A 23,020-nucleotide genomic window follows, 5' to 3' on the forward strand; every position below is an offset into this window, starting at 1 on the left:
TTGACGGGACTTTCACTGGCCGATAACTGATATAACAAGGAGTAACTTGGGCTGCAATAGTAGTTTTTTGTTCAAATCAAACGCGTAAAAGGTATACGCGTACAATGTAAATGGTTTATGCAGAACCTTATTGTATCCCTCTCTGTATATCTATAAAAAATAAATGAATATTAGCAAGGGTGCAAACGTTCGCGATTGGCACGAAGGGCTTATTGATTTATTAAAGCTCAACCATGACAAGTCAATGCCATCACGCTTCAGCTATTTGTTTCAAACATCACAAAGAACACTGATTTTAAGATTACATCGAGCAATATATTAGTTCAGAGATTAAATGCTCCACATAAAATTTTGAATCTTTATACTAAATCAGAATACGAAAATCAATTAATCTCAATATATTGTTATAATACATATACAGGGTTATTGGTAATTCGACGTATATCCGTTAGGAGGTGATAGGGGTGAATATTTGCAATAATTTTTATTGCGTTTTTTAGCTTTTTTTAAGATTTGTCAAAAATGCAACTTCAAAAATTTGTATAGAAAAAAATATCAATAAAATTCTATTTTTTTTCTTCTGATTTATAAAAACGAATAAACACTGGATATTTGTAAATATTTAAATAAATTACCAATAACCCTGTATATTATGTGCATGTGTAAGATATATCACTCATATATTAGCAATTGACGAGTTTTTAAATTCGTCTTAAAATCATTATATACACATATACAACTTAGTAAAATAACGTCGACGGAGATTTTTAAAATATAAACACATTATAGCCTTGCGAAATCAATTCACATCGCGAGAAAACGCAATTAGACAGTTCCAATAAAAAAAATGATGACGCTTACCTAAAAGACTGAGCTTATTTTAACTTGTCCAATCTAAAGAGTAAAGTAAAAGCTTGTAAATTTCCCACTGCTGGGATAAGGCCTCCTCTTCCATTAAGGAGAGATTTTGGAACATGTACCACCACGCTGTTCCAATGCGGGTTGGTGGAATGCACGCGTGGCAGAATTTCGATGAAATTAGACACATGCAGGTTTCCTCACATATTTTCCTTCACCGCCGAGCACGAGATGAATTATAAACACAAATTAAGCACATATATATAGTGGTGCTTGTCTGGGTTTGAACCCGCAATCATCGGTAATATGCACGCGCTGTAACCACTGGGCCCTCTCAGCTCTAATTGGTTTAACTATTGGATTTTATTTGTTTTGTATGATTACTACATTGTAGAATTTATTGATGGAATTTAGATAGCAATCATGAAATCATCTACGAAACGTGACTATAAGAAATAATATATGTCACTATCATTAAAAAGTGTTAGTTTTACGTTTTAATGTAGGTAACTATGTAACTCGGAAAAACCAAAGAGCATATATACAGGACATAACTATCCACGTGATACTTTTATTTCTCGTGATTTTTTTAAATTCAAATTTCGAATTTAAAAAAGTTGTATGTTTTTTTTTGTATTTATATTACTTCTTTTTTATTTGTACTGTAAATTTCTTTGCGTTATTGTACATTTAGTTATCACCTATAATATTGTTGTAACACTTTTAATCTTTATCTTGTCAATTCTGTATTTCAGTTAATGATGTATGTATGAATCCTCTTGGCACATATAAAAGCCAATACAAACAAAAAATGGATGTATGTATGACGTATGTATCTTGTTCATACATACATTTGAACTAATAAATAATTAAACTGATAAACATCAAATCGGTTCAACTAAATACGAATTATAAAAGTTATTTTTTCATACATAAAGTTTTCAATATGACCTTAGGTAGTAAAAGCAGACGATATCACGTCGCCTTGCCTTTAAACAAGTATCAAGTACACTCCACATCTGCCTGACCGACCTAGGCTCAGTGCCAGAAACCTGTTCATTGCGAAGCTATCGTATTACGCCTGGTACTAAGCATATCTACCGACGTCAACCTATCTCTAATAAGATCCGTCGTTCATTGAACTTTATATCTTCCCCGATTTTACAAGTTCACTACTAAATAAATAAAAATACACAATCACTGTAAAGAACACACACACTCATACAGTTATATTAAAGAGTGTATTTTTTTTATCACGTGTATGATGTTTATCTAAAATGCCTAAAGCCTTTCTCCAAACAATTGTGTATATACAAATATATTTTTTTAAATGAAATTATTTGAATATCGAAACAAAACATTTTTACATTGTTAACGTTATCAACAACACTTAATGCAAAAATTGTATACCAACTAAGGGCTTCGCACGAGTGCAAGTTATTAATAAAAAATACGATATAATATTTAATGTATACTATATATCAGTCAGGAACAATGTTGGACCAGTTGAAAAAATATTATTTCGATTTTAACCATTAATTCCCTACGTAAAAACAAACAATTTTTAACTCTTTGTAATATTAGCAACTAGCGATCAGCCCCGGCTTCGCACTTGTGCAATTCTGATACTAAATTTGCTATAATCAATATATACAAAAACACTCCTCTCGAATCACTATCTCTTAAAAAATCGCATCAAAATCCGTTGCGTAATTTTAAAGATATACGCATACATAGGGACAGACAGCAGTAAGCGACTTTGTTTTATACTATGTAATGATATTGATATGTTTTTAATTAAAACCAGACACGGTTCAATAACTACTTTCTTTAATTATTAAAATTCTATGACGTAGGGCTAATAAGTCGAGACAAAATCGAAACTTAACGCACACTATCATCAATATTTGTAAAACATTCTATACGACTATAAAACAAATTAACGAATACACTCATTATAATACTAACTAAATACAAGTCAGTTTTTAATATTCCATGAATGTGACACAAAGTATGTTCTTTCAGACCCCTGAAACGAATTATCTATTCATATTGTCCTTCATGGAATAAATACATTACCGATGTACACTTTTATCATACAAACCGGATATTGAAGAGCGATTGAATTTCACAATGAAACATAATTCGCTGAAACTTATGCATAAAATTACAAATTTGTTTACTTACTTGCACTTTTAGACTTAAATAGGGTTCCATACCCAAAGGGTAAAAGAACCATATTAATAAGACTCCGCTATCCGTATGTCAGTCACCAGGCTGCATCTTATATATCATAATAGTTAGACAGTTACTAAAAATCAGAATAAAATGATATATCTATTTAAAGATGCATACAACGGAGATGATTTTTTTACCGTTCTTATAGGTTCGTACGGAACCCTTCGTACACGAGTCCGATTTGGCCGGTTTTAATAATCATGACGTAACAATTATTAAATACCTATCATTCACAATGAAAACAAATTTAATTATAAAACATCTGAATACAACAAAATATTTCTTAAGGTACCGAAGAAAAACATCACATATCTAAACAAAGCTTTCTAACCGTTATAGTCGAAGGCGATAAGAAAGCTTTTTTTTGAAATTGGAACGTTTAGCAAAATAAAAAAAAAATAAAACGATCTATATCAGAGGGTCTGTCGACGACATGTTTCCAGAACCGCTGCACAAAAAAAAGGCCGATATACTTCGAGATATGAAGAAAGGTCGACTCGTAATATTGTATGCATTTTTCTTTCTCGGTCACGTCACTTAACCGGCACACGGCACGTACTATCTCACATTTTCGCAACGATACCAGCCTGCTAACGTATTTATTAACCGTGAACCGATCAAATCGAAATGGTTTAATAACTTCACCGTTTATATTTTTAATACTAATGTCCTTCTGGTACAAATCGCACTATTTTAAACAACTAATATTAATTATACTAGAAGATGCAGCGCGTTTTATAACAGATAAATAATAAAAGAAATAAAGCGCTTTTAACGCTTTAAATTAAGATTATTGGCGTGAAATGAGAAATTTCATGTTCTCGTATCAAAAAAAAATCGATAAATATAAACAGAATATAATGTATATTACATTGATTTCGTTTAAGTATATTAATTTTGTTACAATTCAATTAAATTCATTCAATATACATATATAATCGTACCAGCTTGAATGATGACTAATAAAGCTAAATCAGCGTAAAAACAGTAACAACAGATACATCACAGACATTGTATAGGACATACATATATATAATATACGAGACTTAATTTAAATTCCCGTCCTTATCATGAAACCTCACGAATGTGAAGCTATAAATTGAAAATGACGTCACAGCCTCATGAAACAGGCATGTTTGCATTTATTCATTACGAACTCGCTACATTCATCATAAACAGTACCTTCGTGAATCAGTTACACATAAAACGATTCGGACATGAATAATTGAATTCTTTATAATACATTCAGCTTTATCAGAGACCGTTCGGAGTCATTTTTTAAATTTAGAACAGATGATCACAGCATTTTAACGAGATCGCTAAAATGACTTTATACGTCATAAATGTCAAACGTGTGATTAAAAGTGCATACTTCTTTTTTTTTCTTTTACGAGTTATGGTATAAGACTAAAAGTCCTTAAAACTTTATAAACGTTTTCACTGACCGTGATTAATTTTTGAATGCCAATCGAATGTACCTTGAAAATTCATGAACAATCTTTTAAGATCATTATGCTGTAACCGTATAATGATTACGTACAAATAATCTTACATAACATAATGCATAGCATTCACAGTACTCATATTAAACTTTTTTTTTAATTGTCCAGCATTTGACCAAAGTATAAAATTATTCAGCCTAATTTTACTATCCAGTTTTTTGACAGAGATAAATAAAGTAGAACTTACAAAATAATTTAAAAACATAGTATTGACTAATTATTGTCAGAATGTAAATGAAGGTTGGAAACGAAAACAAGTGACGAACGTCCATGAAGTAAGCCGTAACACGAATTTCACCAACATCTCTGCAACACGTAACACATCTACGTAGCGTGCATATCAATATGTCATTACGTTTCCGTGAACTAGTTACTTATCGTTGTCAACAAATATTTATTTCTGATGTCTTACAATAGAAACCTTTATAACGCTCAACGAGAATCCGTAATCACCTTTCAGTTCTTATCTCGCTGAGACTGTTTGTTACAAATCTATAATATACAAAGAACATATAGACCGCGTATCGCGATATACATCGTATAATTACTTACACTATTTTATGACGTTTTACGAATTGTTCCATAGAAGTTTGAAGAACAATTAAGACTTCATTTTTTTTAAAAACAACTTACTCCTCATATGGATTGAATTAACGAAAGTCTATTATCGCAACAAGAAAACTAAATAATGAAAGTAAATAAATATCCAACGGCTGCATCCTCTCCGGAATAAATTTGGAACCTATTCCAACACTTTGCTCCAATATGGATTGTTGGCATCACATGTTTCGGATATAATCTGACCCAAGCAGGTTTTCTCCGGTTTTCATACACCGCTTAGCTCGGAATAAATGAGAATGCAAACCACATGAATATTCAGTGGCCCTAGCCCGGATTTAAATCTGTGACCTTCGTTTAAGATCCACGTGTTTTATCCACTGGGTCTTCTCGGATAAAACGAGAACACACAAAAAAAATCTAATAAAAGAATAATTAATTACTGACTCGATCGACAACTACCAAGACAAACCTACACATCGCTAGTCCAGAAATAATATATAATATAATATATTTTAAATGTGTAATATTGGATGTACTCTGCGGCGTCGTCATCCCAGACACGATCCACTTTTCTTTTCAGGGTCGTCAAGATTCAAAATATTATTTAGATATACATATTTAAATAAAAAGAAACAAGTAAAATACATATCGAATTTATAATTTTTTACTGTAGTGATAAAATTATTAATATAATAATGTAGGTTATTCACAGTAAAACTGTACACTATTGCAATTGTGTAAACAACTCACCTGACGCTGACATTTCTTAAAAATTTTAAACTTCATCGTAAAAAATGGAACGTATAAAACTCATTCAACCAACATAAACACAGAATCCGAAGCAACAAGTCCACAGATTAAAAAAATAAAAACAAAAAGCGGGAACCGAAAAACTAGAAACGCGTAAAAATAAATAAACAACGCGTGTGCGTCCGTCGGGCGTCGCGGCCCGCCGCTCAGTGTTGCGGAGAAAATTACGAGTGTATACAAACGATCTATAAACGTACCGTGCCATTTCTATACTTCAAGTTTCTTCGTTTCGGTTTTATTTGATTTACATAAATAAAAAAAAAACTTAAAACAAGTATAGTCGAGATACAGAAATAAATATTGTATCTTATTTTTTTTTATATCATTACGGAAATAACATGCATTGGGAGTTTACTACCAATAGCTTTATTTTTATGTTCTGGTCCTATAAACCTTTTTGAAAACATTTTGCTTTATATAGATAGCCTTGACTTCAGTAGTTATAAATAAACCGTATAGTTAATACTAAATTTACCGGTCTCGTATTTTTATAAGTTGTTATTATAACAGACAATTAATTAAATATATCCAGATTAAATTGAGCTATTTTAATCCGGTTTCAATTTAATTTGTAATTGATAATACTTTAGAATACACTCAAAATAATGGTTGACATTACACTCGAAATGTTCTCGTACCGTCAACAAAAACATGACACGTACAAAGAATGAACTGAACCTAATTTAATATTATACATTTATTAATAAATTCAAATACGATCATGCCAATGTAGCACACTGCTCTAGTTATTTCGCACAGGATCCATGGCATCTCAAGGAACAAGTACCCTCCGCTTCCTTTAATCTCTCGACTTTAATGTTTATCATTTTGTCAAATGTATCTATTTACCACATTTACAAATCTACCGATAGTAGGCTATTCAATTTTTGCCGCCCCTACTTTTGTTTGCAACATTTATGATTTGTGTTCTATCGTCCTCATTACATCTGTTTTTTCCCGTTATTAGTATGATTATAAACTAGGTGATATTTCTGTCAGTTACTAGATTATTTTTCCAACCCGCTATGTAGTGGCGAATATACGGATTACAGAAGTTATGTGTATACATATAATTATAAGTTTTTTTTTTATTTCGGTAAGATAATAACAAATTTGGGATAAATTTGCCGCCCCTCTAAATCTGCCGCCCTAGGCTCCAGCCTACTTAGCCTATTGGTAAATCCGCCAGTGTTATAAATTTGCCCTACTAGCCGACTAACAAAGACCCACAAAGTCGGACAACTATTCGGCTAAGCCGATCACAGTTTCGGGATTATTTGGCAATTTCCGCTGAATAAGAGTAAAAACAAATAAAGTATTATTTTTAGTTCATTAAAGTAAAAGAGCTGAAGAGAATTAAAATTTAGTCATGTCAAAAAGAAAGTGTGAAATAAATCCATAGATTTATTTTACAAATTGGATGTTTTATACGTAAAGTATAACCCGTGCCACATGATAGAATTCTTTGAAATTCATTTAATTTTATTCCTTCTATGTACACTTTACCAAAAAATACATATAACAAAAGCTGATCGGCCTTTGCCGACTCGTCGCCGAATAGTCGCCGACTAGTCGGCTTTATTTACTAGTTGTCGACTAATCGGAGCATCTTTACTATTTACACTTTTTTTTTGTAATAGGTGGCAAATGAGCAGGCAGCTCACCTGATGTAAACTGACTACTACCGCCCATGGACATCTGCAATATCGGGAGGCTTACAGGTGTGTTAGCGGCCTTTAATAAATGAGTACGCTCTTTTCTTAAAGGTTAATTTACATCTTAGTGATTTCCAGAATAAAAATTAAAAAAATAAAACAATTCGTCTTCCTAATACAAAAATGTAGTAAGTACAAATGTTTAAGGAAAACAAAACACATGTTTACTGCCTTATCGCAAGATATGAATTGTAAATAACAGGACACGATAAATTCACCTCTGCTTGCTTAACCTTGGAGCCCTCTGAAGACATGAGTGATTATCCTGATCTAGTTATGTTTACAAACTAAACTGATTATTCACGAGGATAAAGAAAAAAGCATTTCGACCTTTCAAACTAATAGTATAAAATATATAAAATAAATATAATAGTAAAATGTATAAACATCTAATAGTATTTATGTTACTTTTCGACTTCAAAATAGAACAGTTTTAAACAACGCGCTTTACACTAAACATTTATAAAATATTACACACACGAAACTGTGTGAAGAGAAAGAAGTTAGTGTCTGATTTAATATATGATTTTTTTTTTAATTTACTTGAGACAGACAAGTTAATTGTGGTAAGCGGTCACGGTCCCTATAGACATTCACAGAGTAAAAAATACAGTGTCTCCACTATAATAAGCTATACATTAACATATACCGTGCGATTTAGCAAACATTTTAATACCCAAATTCATTTCAATTTTACTTCCACATACCGGATAACAACTTTAACAACAATTCATAACGAATAGTAAAGTAAGTAAAGTAACAGCCTGTAAATTTCCCACTGCTGGGATGAGGCTTCCTTTAAGGAGAGGATTTGGAACATATTCCTCCACGCTATTCCAATGCGGGTTGGTGGAATGAACATGTGGCAGAAATTCGATGAAATTAGACACATGCAGGTTTTCTCACGATGTTATCCTACACCGCCGAGCAAGAGATGAATTATAAACACAAATTAAGAAGCCCGGGTTTGAATCCGCAATCATCGGTTAAGATGCACGCGTTCTAATCACTGGGGTATCTGAGACTCATCCAATATCATAGACATATATTAACGACCAATGATATCGCGTCAATTAAATATCAAAGTTGTTAATTTCACACTACCGCTCTTGCGATTGGATTATCAATTAGTTTATGGTGATTTATCCCTTGTCTCACTCTCACTTTAGTGTTTTCGTTTAATAACCGAATAAATTATAAAATCGATACGAATTCGAAATGGTTTTCTTTCTTTTTGCAACGACATTTTATGTAACTCGTAACTTCATTCCTATTTTTGATTTTATCTAATTATTGATAATTTAAGAATGTACCTATTTAAGGTCAAATCATGAGGTCAAATCACAGTACACCTTTTTATTTTTTAAAGTTAATTTTCGTGTACAAATGTCAATGCACAATCATTTCTGTCCGCATTTATATTTTGTAATGAAAAATTCATTTTCATCAAAATGTTTTTATAAATTACAACGATTTTTAATCAAATAAATACGTTATTTGATATTTGTGGTCGAGTACAACTTGAGCCAATCAGATAATTTTATTTCTCAATATATCCATAACGGCAACAGTTTTTTTCGTGAAAAAAAATTTGAAAATGTATGAAGTTTCTGAAAATACTTTTTTAAGACCGTACATTGACTACGATACATAATATACTTTTTTATCATTTTAGCTCGATTTCTTCAACTTACGGTGCGAATAACGCGGAGTTAAATGAGGTTTTAATTATCAATTTTTTCTTTCAAATCATCGGCTAAGTCCCTTTTTCTTTTTTTTAATCGATGCAGCGTAATCGACTCTACTATGCATTCCAATCGAAAGTTAGACAAGTAGATATAAAATGTTGTCTTAAATTTTCGCGATTATTACACATTGGAATAAAACTAGTTATAATTGATTTTACCACGAACGCTGTAAAGTGCTCGAAACGTCGGGATGTCAAAAAATAATTAATATACGAGATTCAAATCCGTTATAACTAGCTTTATTCCAAGTTCATATATTTTACCGGGAATTTATTAAAAAATCGCAGGGCCTGCCGCGTCTAACTGAATTTGTGTACAATTTTTTTTGTCAAGTTATTTATAATAAAGCTGTCGAGATCGCTTATTAGTCGGAATTACGCTTATTTATAACTTATATTATAGTATTCGTTTACAATTAAAAACCTTACCTCATGGTCTGGACCAGGTTTTGATGCCAGTCTTGCCTCTGTGAGTTGGTTCTTCAATGCCCTATAACAAAGGAAAATATCTAACATATTTTTTTTTGATAACATTATATTCAAAATATAATAAATTATTAAAATTCATTTAAAAATATATATGCATATAAGTATTTATTTGAATAGTGACACTAATAAAATATTATGAGTACCGATGGTAAATTTTGAATATATATTATTTAAAAATATGTTTTAAATATTTTTTTTAATTATCTATTTATCTGACGATTAAATCATTACACTCAAACCGCAAAAAAAAACTTTTAAAATTATCATTCACAGAAAAAATCTCCATCCTTCGAAGAGGCAGCGAAGTATATTTTTGTAATTTCCAGATCCGTTGGTACTATACAGGGTTATTGGTAACTCGACGTATATCCGTTAGGTGACAGGGGTGACTATTTGCAATAATTTTAACATTATTTGCAATAATTTTACTTGGTGGTAGGGCTTTGTGCGAGCCCGTCTGGGTAGGTACCACCCACTCATCAGTTATTCTACTAGTTGTGTTCCGGTTTGAAGGGTGAGTGAGCCAGTGTAACTACAGGCACAAGGGACATAACATCTTAGTTCCCAAGGTTAGTGGCGCAGTGACGATGTAAGGAATAGTTAATATTTCTTACAGCGTCATTGTCTATGGGTGATGGTGACCACTTACCATCAGGTGGCCCATATGCTCTTCCGCCAACCTATACCATAAAAAAAACCCATATGGGGGTTAGGTTAGGCATAGTCCAAAAGTGACCCATTTTTTAGTTATCATGTTTTTTAGCTTGGGGTCACCCCTATCACCTCCTAACCCTGTATATGTGAGCTGTGCCGGCGTACTCACACGTAGAGTTCCTCAGCCTGTCGCGCCTGCTTGTCGCGTCGTCGCAGCAGCTCGGCGCAGTGCTGCACGGCCAGCACGGTGGCGCCGCACGTCGCGCGGAACGACGCGCTCGTCGAGCGAACCTCCTCCGTGCGCTGCTTCAGCAGCACTCCTGGAAACCACACCGTTATTCGATAGCCCTCGACCTCATAATACCATCATTGGAATCTATTGAGTCGAGATGGCCCAGTGGTTAGAACGCGTGCATCTTAACCGATGATTGCGGGTTCAAACCCAGGCAAGCACCGCTGATTCATGTGCTTAATTTGTCTTTATAATTCATCTCGTGCTCAGCGGTGAAGGAAAACATCGTGAGGAAACCTGCATGTGACAAATTTCATAGAAATTCTGCCACATGTGTATTCCACCAACCCGCATTGGAACAGCGTGGTGGAATATGTTCCAAACCTTCTCCTCAAAGGGAGAGGAGGCCTTTAGCCCAGCAGTGGGAATTTACAGGCTGTAACTTTACTATCTTTAACCTACTATCTAATTCCACCTTTACATATTATTGGTTACAAGATTAAATTAGTTTCATAGCCTATGTTAACATATTCAATTCAGTGGTTTGGCCGTGAAAGCGCATCAGACAGAGTCACTTTTAGGCATTTATAGTATTAGTATTAATTATGGGTAAAACTAAGAACCTCCTTTTTTTCGAATCGGTTAAAGCACTAAAACCTTCTCCTGAATGTAATAAATACTTTTCTGAAAACCGAATCCAAATAACTTTAGCCAAACGCGAGATAATCGCGGACAAACATACCTACAAACATACAAACAATCGAACTGTGAACCTCATTTTTTTTTAAAGTCGGTTAAAAACAAAAAACGTGATCCTAAAACTTTGTTGACTTTCAGACGGCATACATTTTTTTAAGTGACATAACTTTGCCGGTTCTTCTCGGTAAAATCTACAATCCGAACTGGTGATAGCTGATATAATTCTGCGAAATGACGATTCAAAGAGCTTGTAAAAGTATACTTGAATAAAAAAATACTTTTAATTTGATTGCATACGACTTATTTGTAACAAGTAATATATATAACCTTCAATATATATAAGAGTACTCATTATTTAATATATTATACATTATTATTAATCTCAGATTAGTTTAGGGACTGAATATAGCAAAACATTTCTCTGCGATTCATAATTTTATATAGTATACGCTCTCAATACCATCCCATCTACTTGATTGGGTAGAAAAAAAATTGCTGAACATTTCGAAATTTGTCGACCTTTATATACTAATACTTAATTTATAATTACCGTCAGCTAGCTTAGCAGCATCTATAGCCTCCGCAGCATCATCCTGTATCTGTGGGTATACCGACACACACATGTCGAAGTAATTCTGCAGCTGAAGCGCTTGCTTCGATAGCAGTTCTGTATATGTTTCGAGTTCTGCAATTTTTTCCGCGAGCCGACGAGACGTACGACCTGGGAACATTAGACAAAACTTAATCCAGGTATCACAATAGGCTATTTGACTGGTTTTTAAAATCCATTTTATATTATTCAGTAGAAGGTAAGGAACCCAGTAAAAGTAGATTTTTTTATTTCTAGTACATGTTTGTCGAAAAATAAAATATTAAAAATTCCATATTTAATTAGCGCGCAAAAACGCTACTTGGACAACATGGCGCTGCCAATGGTCTGTGACGTCACTCTCTTGTATTTTAATCAGTAGTACATATAGTATAAAAGCAAGGTTAACAAGAAAGTGACTTCATCATAAGCCCGGCCAATCAGGGGCATTTTGTGTCACGCGTATTTTTCGCATTGTCAAATAGCCTATTATAACACGCGAAAACCAATTCTACGATAAGTCACGTGATCAAGGATAAACAAATATGCAATTTTATTTATTTTTATGCCATCCGTTAAGCAATGTGTTCAAAGGAAACAGTTCACTTCACAGTCAAGCATGTTCGTGTATTTGAAATCTTTAGTCCTAGTATTGGATGTATTGGATGTATTTGTAAACATTGAACGTCATCCTCGTATGAACTGAATCTACAAATAACTCGGATACGTCAAAATATTTGATTTCGCTGTATACAATGAACGCACAAGCAATGCAATGTGATTCGGTATACCAAGTATTCAAATCGGTGGTGGTCAATTGAATTATCAAAATTTAATTGTATGTTTATTAAATTCGCCAAATTCACCGAAACATTGAATTATATTTAGGGTTATTTGGTATATTTGTGCAATTGAAACAAATATACAAGTAAGTCTTCTACGCATTCGTAGAATTACTATGGGTTTATAAGAAGCGTAATTGATGTTAAAACTAGTTGCAACAAATATCGTTATCTTTCTTCATAAATACCGAGTTGAAATACAATTTCGATTGTGGAAAATCGACTACTATTCCAGTTTTGAAAGACCAATTTTAAGCCTTTTATTAACTCAGATAATTTTTTATTTCATTATCAAACACATATGTATTTAATAGCACTTAACTTATCAATAAAATGAAGTATGTATTACAGTTTATCTATATGTTATTTATAGAGGCAATTCAATTCAGTTTTATGTAACAAGAGAACGTTGTTTACAATGTAAATGAATCACAATAACTCATCCTACTTAATCTATTTTTAATCAATTTACTTTATACAATTTTATTCATTCAAGCAATCATTTGTTATTTGAATATATAAAATACCTTTTAATTTAGAACTTTAAGCATATATCTAGTCAATATATTGATATATTTTTATAAGAATCCTATTAATTTCCCAATTTAATTAAGAAATTACTAATATCCCTATTTCAGATTACCACTTGTGCTAGGTGTGGGTAAGGCGATAACACAAGGCATTAAAATCAATCCTGTGACTTATACATCGCTAGGTTGTTTAGTTAGATATTTAATTGTGCTTTTGTTTTGATTAAATCATTGAGAGAGACATTTTAATTATCAGAATATTATATCTAATGTTTGGCAGAGTAAACAAAATTTTTATAAAAAAGTTAATATTTTAGGCAGTGTCAACTTGGATTGGCTGTGTTTACTCACAATGTAATGGACCATTAGCTCATCTATCAACATACTAAAGTTAAAAAAAAACAACAGTTCCAAATAATAGCATGAAAATACTTGCCCAGATTCAAATCAAATATGATTTTTCCATAACTTTCATAAACAAATATTATAATATTTATATTATAGATTGACTCATTCTCATGTTTCATGAGCCATTTCAAGACTACTATCAGTAAATATGTAGATAAATCAATAATAACCATGTGACCCTGTTGATTGTAGAGATGTAACTGATCCATGTCTCCGAAGGCCTCCTCCATTAGAACTACTATCTGAGTTAGTTCCATATCCTGATTCAACCTGCAAGCAATTAATGATATTTTCGTAATGTACGAGGAATGCTTTACAATATTATGATCTTAATACAATACTTCACGACTAAAGTTTATTAAAGCTTAACATTCAATAGACGAAGACAGGATAGTTTAACTAATTACCCTTCAAACTATTTTTATAGGTAAGGCCATTAATCATTTAATTAAACCATTCATTAAATTCAAATTAATGTTAACACAACAAGTTTGAGATTTCACATGATGATATTTTTAAATAATTACATTCATAAATAATAAAAATACAGTCATTGTTCATATTATAAACCAGTGTTCATATAGGAAACCACAATTATAACATATTATATACTATTTTAAGGTTACCACATATATACATATGTAATTAGATATCAGTCTGTCATATAATTATAACAAACAACATAAATACATTAGAAAATACTTAAAATTAATAAAGGGACATGTAAAACTATGTCTATTGATAAAATTCTTAAATGCTTATTGATAAAATACTTTTAAAGCCACTTTCCAATCTTATCAAGTAATTGTTCCTTATCTGATAACTTGGATAATAATATCGAAAAATATGCAAAAACTGAGTCATTCCATAAGAATAAGACATGGACTAAACAACATATGCTAAGACATCTCTTTTAAATGTTAGTTTTTATTTGTTAAAAATACTCACTTTGAATGATTCCAATACATCAATCCACTGCTGTTTTTCCTCCGGGTTCGTAGCTCTCAAATACCAAACACAATCATTTACTGATACATCAAATCTACAGTCGTCAAATTCGTGAGGCTGAAACGTGGTTAAATATATTATTATCGCAAAATTTTTAATAACTATAAAATATAAGGAAAAATGTACATAGAACTAACAAAATAAGGAAAAAAGTGCTTTGCACTAGCAACAAACAATACAAGAAATGTTGTAATAGAACACGTCTGAGGCAATAAAACAGTGATTCGGTCTATTGCAATTAATTAAAAAACTATAGCAGATACGTACTTGAGCAAGGACATATTAATTTTTTATATATATTTTTTGCTATAATAGATAAAAATAATCACCTTGACTTTAGCTTTTTTTAAGCATAACGCTCCACGACATCCAAGATTGCTCTCCAGCTCGCTTTTATAATAGGATAGGGTAGAATCCTTCAAAACAATAAATCTATCTTGCCACCCATGTATATAGTTAGTCCATTTACTTAAATATCCACGAAGTTCTTGAGTACTAACATCTTCTAAGTCTGAATTATCACTCACATTTATGTTTTCATCCGTCATATTTGAAACGTAAATGATATCAAATATTTACAACAAAACAAAATAAAAGTAATACACAAACTCACTACCCCTACAATGATACTGTCACAGATTCAAAAATATTTTGATTTGATAAAATCAAGTGACAGCGACTGTGTGGATTGTATATACTTATATAGAGACGTATATAAATGATTTGTGGTAAACATAGCAATAGTAATCTAGTCTATAATTGAAAATATGTTTCATAAAAAGAAAATTCAACATCAAACTATCAAGGTCTTGAGTATAGTAAAGAAAAGACCGATGATAGTGTTAGATTTATTTTTTTAAATGTTGGGAATAGTTAGTAATTAATGTATAATAAATTTGAAATGACTAATTTTTTCATTATAATTAATACAATTTTATACTAATGCAAGACTGAATTAATATTATAAATTAAAAGTAGGATTATTTTATTATTTATGCCTTTAACATATTATATACTTGGCATGACATAAGTTATTTAGTAACTTAATGGTGTATTATATAATATGGTAGTCTATTACCATAATATTAGTTTAGTATAATCTGTTTACACTAAATATAAGCTCGATCGATCATATAACTCGCACATGATTGGTAGATATCAACTTACCGCCAAAAATATTTTATAACATCCAATGAAAATACTACAATTAGTTTAAACACGCAATTTCCGTTCAAAATGGCCGACAAAACTATGCCTATTTCTGTTCCTTCGGAAAAGCCTTTTAAACTAGTTAAATGGAAAGCTAAAGAAGGTGCTTTTGTGTCATATGGACAAATATTATTTTTGTATAGTGATTCCTCGGGCAATAATAATGAAATAAAGAAATACAAAGCGGTTCGCGCTGGTACCATCATAACCATCAAGGTGAAAGAAGGAGACATTGTAGAACCTGGGTAAGTGACGTCACACAGTATTTACGTACTTTTTATAGTATAACTGTTTTTAAATTTGGGGTTTTATTAATAAATTGAAAATTGTCTCTATTATTTACTATAGCAATTATTTTGTCATGACTTCTATTAAATGAACGTTTAATACAGGATAGCTTATATACACTAGAAAAAAAAAAATCGCGCGCCAAAATGTAGTTGTTGTTGTTTACATAGACATAGTAAGAATAACTACATATTACCATTCGTGTATGAATTATATACAATATTATGGTTTTATTTTTACAGAGGATGTATCGCGGATCTAGAAGAATGCCGTCATCCAACTGTAATGAAAGAAATGTGCGCAGAATGTGGGGCCGACTTGCGGGCGGAAGAGACTCAGAAACGTGACACAGCTGTTGTCCCAATGGTCCATTCTGTTCCTGAACTTAAGGTAGATAATAAATTTATAGACAATGATTAATCATTTCTTCATCATCAAACTTATGGTTAACAAAAAATAACCTTAGATAACCTAACTCTATTAAGTAAAAATTTTGAACTGACTTAAAACATAATCAACGCAGGTTTCAGAAGAGTTGGCTCAGAAGCTTGGTAGAGAAGATGCTGATCGCTTGTTGAAGGATCGTAAACTGGTTCTCCTTGTTGATCTTGACCAAACGCTAGTTCATACGACAAATGATGACATACCTCCTAACATTAAGGTAAAGTAGCATAGGTATTTATTTTTATGATGAATTAATGTACACTACTGTTTAAGCTAAAGTATAACTGGAGAATATATTTTTAAATATAACACTAATTTATTATATAAATAAAAAGTCTTATATATATATTAAAAATAAAATGCAGCTATAAGTATTGCTCTTTAGTTATAGAATATGTGATGTGTATTTGGTCGACCTAGAAGTTTGCATAGGACCATTATATTAATTAGTCTTACAAGAAGTATGTTACTTACAATTATTTTCATGATGCTTCTGTCAGTTTTTGAGCGATGTAATGACAATAATAGTTTACGTTGATCTTAAAATAAATAACATTTTCTCCTTACAGGATGTCTTACATTTCTTCCTACGAGGTCCTGGCAATCAAGGCAGATGGTGTCATACCAGATTGAGACCCAAAACTCAAGAATTTTTAGAATCAGCGTCCAAAAACTATGAACTACATGTATGCACTTTTGGTGCAAGACAATATGCTCACGCAATCGCAGAGTTACTTGATCCGCAGAAGAAATATTTCTCACACAGAATACTATCAAGAGATGAATGTTTTGATGCTAGAACAAAATCTGCTAATTTAAAGTAAGGATCAACAATTTAACATTTACTCTTATTAATCTATCATAAATAACAATGTATCAGTCTTAAAGCAATATTAAAAGCAGTCACAAAATGAAAAATAGCTAGAAGTGTGATTAGTGTATCATAAAGATGTACAAGAGACACATTATATGACACTATTTTAGCTGCTATGATATATAATTAAATTACATAACAAAATTTTATGAGATTGCAACCCCAACAAAAGAGTTATTTTTCTATAAATATGTTTTTGATGTGTAATCAATACAATTAAATTCATAATAATGTTAACTGAAAACAACTACAGATAACATGGCAAAGTCACCTTTAAAGATGATAAAAATTAGACAAAATTTATATTCATGAATTCAAAATTTTATTTCCAGAGCACTGTTTCCTTGTGGTGATAATATGGTCTGTATAATAGACGACAGAGAAGATGTTTGGAGACATGCAACAAACCTTATCCATGTTAGGCCTTATTCATTCTTCCAATCAACTGGTGACATCAATGCTCCACCTCCACTACGTAAGTAAATTACTATTAATTTAAAATATGAAATAAATACAAAATAGATATAAATGCTTAGGGAAACTACTAGAATCATCAAACTTGTTGATCCTACAAGAAAGTACCTAGGAAGACAATTAGTATATGGTATTAAATAAATAATTCTTAAAAAATTGTTAAATAATTAGATAAAGTTCATAATTTCATATTTATGTACCCTGAATATAAATCAAGGAACTACCTCTACCCTTAAAAATATTCGTATAATCTTGTGAGATATCAATTTTTAACTCTTTAAAAGTATATAAGGGATTTTCATTTGAAAACGAGTCTTGGATTAGATACATATTGCATTATTGAGTAATTATGTAATATCACTAAGAATCCATACACAACAGTCCTACTGAAGACTTCCTTTTCTTTAGCTTAAAAAGGAGGACAGGTACGAGGACAACATGTAAAATAACTCTTTTAATATAAAATTACATCTATGGTTGTGCTCTGAGTGCTCCTGTATGCACATAAATATTATTAAATTCAAATGATTTTCCAGCTGAAGAAAAAATAAAAGTGCCGAGTGGTAAGAATGGATCACAAGTGCTTGCAAGCAATCCAATGCCAACTTTAGATGCAGAACCAGATAAAGAAACTAAAGATACAAAAGTAAAAGAAAATAATGATAATGATGGCAAGCCTGTGGAAGTTGAAAATGGTAAAATTTCTCCAAAAGATGATAAAACAAGTAAATCAGAGGAGAAAGAAAATGACCAAGAACCACCAAGTGTCAACTCTAATGTTCCAGTTTGGGTGGGAACAGCTGATGGTCAGATAGAAGTTGACGATGCTGATGACTATTTAATATATTTAGAGGATATCCTTAAAAGAATACATAAGTAAGTAGTTATGTGAATTGTGTTTTATTATTCTACCATATAATTTCTTTTTATTCATGGTAATATAAGGTAGTAAATATAATTCATCAAATGAGTGTCCATGAAGAAGGTTCTATAGGTAGCTTTATGTGTATGTTATGCATCGACCCACTTATTGACCCTTTGTAGCATTCAAATTAATTTTAAAAGAATGGGTATGTAGTTATTTTGAATCCTAATGATTTACAAGATATAATAACTGCATCCTTCTTACAGGCAATTCTATGACATGTATGATAGTATGGGAAGATATCAAATACCAGATTTGAAATTTATAATTCCTGAAGTAAAGTGTAAGGTGTTAGCTGGTGCTAGTTTAGTTTTTAGTGGGTTAGTACCCACACACCAGAGATTAGAAACATCTAGAGCTTATCAAGTTGCTAAAAGCTTAGGGGCAGATGTAACACAGGATTTTACCGGAAATACTACACATTTAGTAGCAGTAAGATCAGGTAAGAAACCAGTTATATCTCATTTTATTCCATGAAACAAAAAGATGAATTCAAATTGGAAATATGTACATCACTGTGAATGTATTATTAAATGATTGTTCAATATAGGTACAGCAAAGGTAAATGCAAGCCGAAAGATGACTGATGGCAAGAAAAAACTCCACATAGTTACACCAGAATGGTTGTGGACCTGCGCTGAGCGATGGGAGCGTGTTGATGAGAGACTTTACCCACTGCAGAGGGGTGGACAGGTAGAGATATCGAAGTTGATAAAAACAGAACAAATTATATTCAGTGTTCAAATTTATTGCCATAAAAGATTTACTCTAAAATTTATGTGATTCATTATAAAATAGTATGGAGCATTTAGTATTCACTTTTATAATAAATTTTCAAGTTGAAATAGACATAATATTACAAATTAGATATTTAATTTAAATCCTCAACATAATATATTGATCTAAAAATTCGTTCCTGCTAATGTGCGTATGGTGCGTGTAGAGCAGCGCGAGACGCCCGCCCGCGCATTGCAGTAGTCCGCCTCCCGCCCCGCCCATGATGCGCAAACGCACGCCCTCTGGACGCTTCATGGATACTATAAATCCTTTGCTGTCATTCTCCAGTGATGACATCGCTGATATGGACAGAGAGGTATGTTATCAACTGACCTGGATATGATATTTCATGTTCAAGCACATAAATTATAATATTGACACACCTTGTGTTGCTGTTGACAATTTTTGGAGTTACCTTTCCCATTACAAGATTGAATTCATATTGTATTGCTTCATTTTTATATTCTAGACATAAAATTATTGAAATTAATATCAAGTCCTAATTTCTAGGCAAATAAAGATGCAAAATACATAACATCATTCAAAAGTTGAAATTAAATTTAAAACTTTATTTCACCTAATTGCCTGCTAAATCCATAGGGCTATTTAATATTTGTCATTTGCATCGAATGCCAAACAAAATCTTTGATAATATTTAATTATAAAAATATATACTTTTTTAGGTAGAAGATATATTCAATGAATCCGATGAAAGTTCAACTGACGAAGAGAAGAAACCTCAAGATGATCTTGATGATGAAGAAAATATATCTGAAGATAGACTACTTTCTCTAGAAACAGAGAATAGTTCCCAAGATAGGTACAAATTTATTGATAGATTACTACTTATTTCCACTACAAGCCAAATTTACACATGTGGCTCCTTCTTATTAAATATTATCACAAACTTCAATTCCAATTATTTATAAAAAATATGTATATATATAAATGTTAAGTATATTTTATTTCAGGTTGCGAGAAACTGAAGAGAATGAAGATACAAGTGATTCCAACACAGGTTTGTATTTTATCTCAACAAATATTCTTATTTATGCAAAAGTACCTCTGCTTGTATATTTTTGTTTCATCATAATAATTTTGCCTAGCAAGTTATTTACTTAATTAATTAATAAACTATTATCAAGACAAATGAAGGCAATATTATAAATTTATTAAGATGGATTATTTTTGCAATAAAATCAGAACTTCTTGGTTTTGATTTTATTGTAAATAATGTTTATATCTTGACGGCATTAAATCAAGCTCTTAAGTTTCACATTTAATAGTACAATGAAATATTAAGTTGTCCTAAAAAGTAATTAAAGTCAAAATGGCAATATTTTGTTTTACAGAAGATGGACAAAAACCCCGTAAAAGGCCAAGACCATCAACACCTCCCTCTGATGACGATGGACCACCAGATGATGACGATAGTTCTTGGAACCTAATGGGAGCAGCCCTTGAAAGAGAATTCTTGGCACAGGACTGATGCCACCGTTACCATCCAATTGTACAAATTTTATGCCTTTGTGTTAATAAAATAATGTTCTTACCCAGTTGTTTTTTAATTACTAAAAAAATTTATCATATATTTCTACTGCTTCTTGTGTTAAAAATTAATCCATTGATTTCGAAAATTAGATTCTTATTTGTATATGGAGTTTACAAAGTTTTATCTTTCTCCTACAGACAATGACACTATGACATGTAAATTTTACCTAAAAATAATTTGAAATGAGAATTTTTTTAAATATTATAAATGCTATGACTGTTGAACGTAATTGGAAATAATTAAAATACATATCAGTTAATTCTACTTTTATTTACATGAAACTAAATCATAAAATTATTACTAGATTGCATAGGGATCATTTTCATCAAAAACATGAAATTTGGTATATGTTGGTTTAGATGTGAAATCTTTTTTTCCGTCCTGCCAACCTCTCGGGAGGGCTTTATTATAATCAAATCCAGATTCCAATTTGCCATATATTTCAGCCTCTTTTTCAATATCTTCTCTGTACCTTTCCTTAGCAACTTTCTTATTTGTTATGGGATCAGTGATATCCCCAAATGGATAAACAACTTCTTTAACTTCGTGTGTGATTAGTTTCGTCAATTTTCTAGGCAACGATTGAATAAGTACGATATCACCGGTCTTACATTTTTGATCTGGATCATGACAATAATAGAATTCATCTTTTCTGAAATACTAAAATCAAAATTTACTCAATTGAGAGACATACAATCATTTCATTTTCACATCTTTGAATTTTTATAGATTACTAACCATTAATAAATTTTCATCCAATTCTAACCTCTTTACGCGTATTTTTGTTGCGTTTTGTTTCACAGTAGGAACACATTGGCCTAACAAAAGAAATTTTCTCGCTGCTTCAGCTATATTGCGAGACATGATATCACTAAAAGTAACACAATTTATAGTTTTTTTTTATTATTCAGTTCCACTTATTGAATAATCTCACAAGTCTGAAACTAACGATTGTCAAACTTCGCCCATCAATCATCATAGAAGCATTAGGCATAGACAACTAGACATTGACAGAAACTATGTATATGCATAGAGTAAAAAACAACAAGAAAAGTAAACAAAATGATTATTTATATACTCTAAAATACTGATAATAAATATGTTTTATTTGTGAATCCTTTATCGTTCATCGATTGTACTCAATCCAGCCTCAGTTGAGTCATATGGTATTATAATTATTTATATATTTTTCACTAAATATAGTGTAAATATGGTACAATTTAAAATAATAATCAAATCACTGTAGTAATATTATATCATATAAGCCCCCTGGCTTATATGATATAATACAACTGGCAGATAGAAGATAAAACTTATTTATAATTAATAAACATGAATGAAGAATGAAATATTAATGTAATAAATTTAAATAGCAACAAATACATTTACGCGCTTAACATTCACAATATAATGGAGTAGAAACAATGATGTTGTAGTAAACAGATATGTTATTAACGCGCAAAAAGTGAAGACTAGAAAACGTCCTAATTGGGACGTTTGCCTATAGTCGTTTTACGTAGTAATACGTTATAATACATCATAATTACGTAGAAATACGTTTTGCGTAATTAAAACATCTAGTTATGCCTTCTACT

At 31.4% G+C, this 23,020-nt stretch overlaps 3 protein-coding genes across 3 annotated transcripts in view; 1 reads left to right on the forward strand and 2 right to left on the reverse strand.

The window, feature by feature from the left end:
* LOC124537221 (ceramide transfer protein) overlaps window positions 1-15,563 on the reverse strand; it is a 40,800-nt gene extending 25,237 nt beyond the window's left edge. Inside the window, exons 1-6 of the mRNA XM_047113980.1 lie at window positions 15,212-15,563; window positions 14,823-14,939; window positions 14,045-14,144; window positions 12,056-12,226; window positions 10,744-10,894; window positions 9,861-9,921 (exon numbers count right to left, since the gene is read on the reverse strand). Of these exons, the coding sequence (XP_046969936.1) occupies window positions 9,861-9,921; window positions 10,744-10,894; window positions 12,056-12,226; window positions 14,045-14,144; window positions 14,823-14,939; window positions 15,212-15,430 (819 nt within the window). The 5' untranslated portion in view covers window positions 15,431-15,563. The remainder of the gene's footprint in view (window positions 1-9,860; window positions 9,922-10,743; window positions 10,895-12,055; window positions 12,227-14,044; window positions 14,145-14,822; window positions 14,940-15,211) is intronic.
* A 528-nt stretch (window positions 15,564-16,091) lies between these two features.
* LOC124537398 (RNA polymerase II subunit A C-terminal domain phosphatase) lies at window positions 16,092-21,429 on the forward strand. The gene is made up of 12 exons (XM_047114231.1): window positions 16,092-16,336; window positions 16,622-16,769; window positions 16,903-17,040; window positions 17,393-17,643; window positions 18,030-18,172; window positions 18,708-19,047; window positions 19,303-19,538; window positions 19,647-19,789; window positions 20,040-20,189; window positions 20,557-20,693; window positions 20,845-20,891; window positions 21,226-21,429. Exons 1-12 carry the CDS (start codon window positions 16,119-16,121, stop codon window positions 21,360-21,362), a joined length of 2,088 nt encoding a protein of 695 aa, XP_046970187.1. The 5' UTR covers window positions 16,092-16,118; the 3' UTR covers window positions 21,363-21,429.
* A 247-nt stretch (window positions 21,430-21,676) lies between these two features.
* On the reverse strand, window positions 21,677-22,414 carry LOC124537324 (28S ribosomal protein S17, mitochondrial). Its single transcript, XM_047114139.1, has 2 exons — window positions 22,164-22,414; window positions 21,677-22,085 (listed from the first exon to the last, which is right to left on the reverse strand). Exons 1-2 carry the CDS (start codon window positions 22,287-22,289, stop codon window positions 21,726-21,728), a joined length of 486 nt encoding a protein of 161 aa, XP_046970095.1. The 5' UTR covers window positions 22,290-22,414; the 3' UTR covers window positions 21,677-21,725.
* Between the last annotated feature and the right edge of the window lie 606 nt (window positions 22,415-23,020).

The sequence above is a fragment of the Vanessa cardui genome, chromosome 18 (genome assembly GCF_905220365.1).
Source record: "Vanessa cardui chromosome 18, ilVanCard2.1, whole genome shotgun sequence".
In the NCBI taxonomy this organism is placed as follows: domain Eukaryota; kingdom Metazoa; phylum Arthropoda; class Insecta; order Lepidoptera; family Nymphalidae; genus Vanessa; species Vanessa cardui.

What these genes read in the sequence shown, in the direction of transcription:
- LOC124537398 (XM_047114231.1), top strand. Translation starts at nt 16,119, where the DNA reads ATGGCCGACAAAACTATGCCTATTTCTGTTCCTTCGGAAAAGCCTTTT. An exon ending in CAATGCTCCACCTCCACTAC is followed by an intron (nt 18,173 to 18,707) that starts GTAAGTAAATTA and finishes ATGATTTTCCAG; the next exon opens with CTGAAGAAAAAATAAAAGTG. An exon ending in TACAAGTGATTCCAACACAG is followed by an intron (nt 20,892 to 21,225) that starts GTTTGTATTTTA and finishes TTTGTTTTACAG; the next exon opens with AAGATGGACAAAAACCCCGT.
- LOC124537324 (XM_047114139.1), bottom strand. Translation starts at nt 22,289, where the DNA reads ATGTCTCGCAATATAGCTGAAGCAGCGAGAAAATTTCTTTTGTTAGGC. An exon ending in TGGATGAAAATTTATTAATG is followed by an intron (nt 22,086 to 22,163) that starts GTTAGTAATCTA and finishes TTTTGATTTTAG; the next exon opens with TATTTCAGAAAAGATGAATT.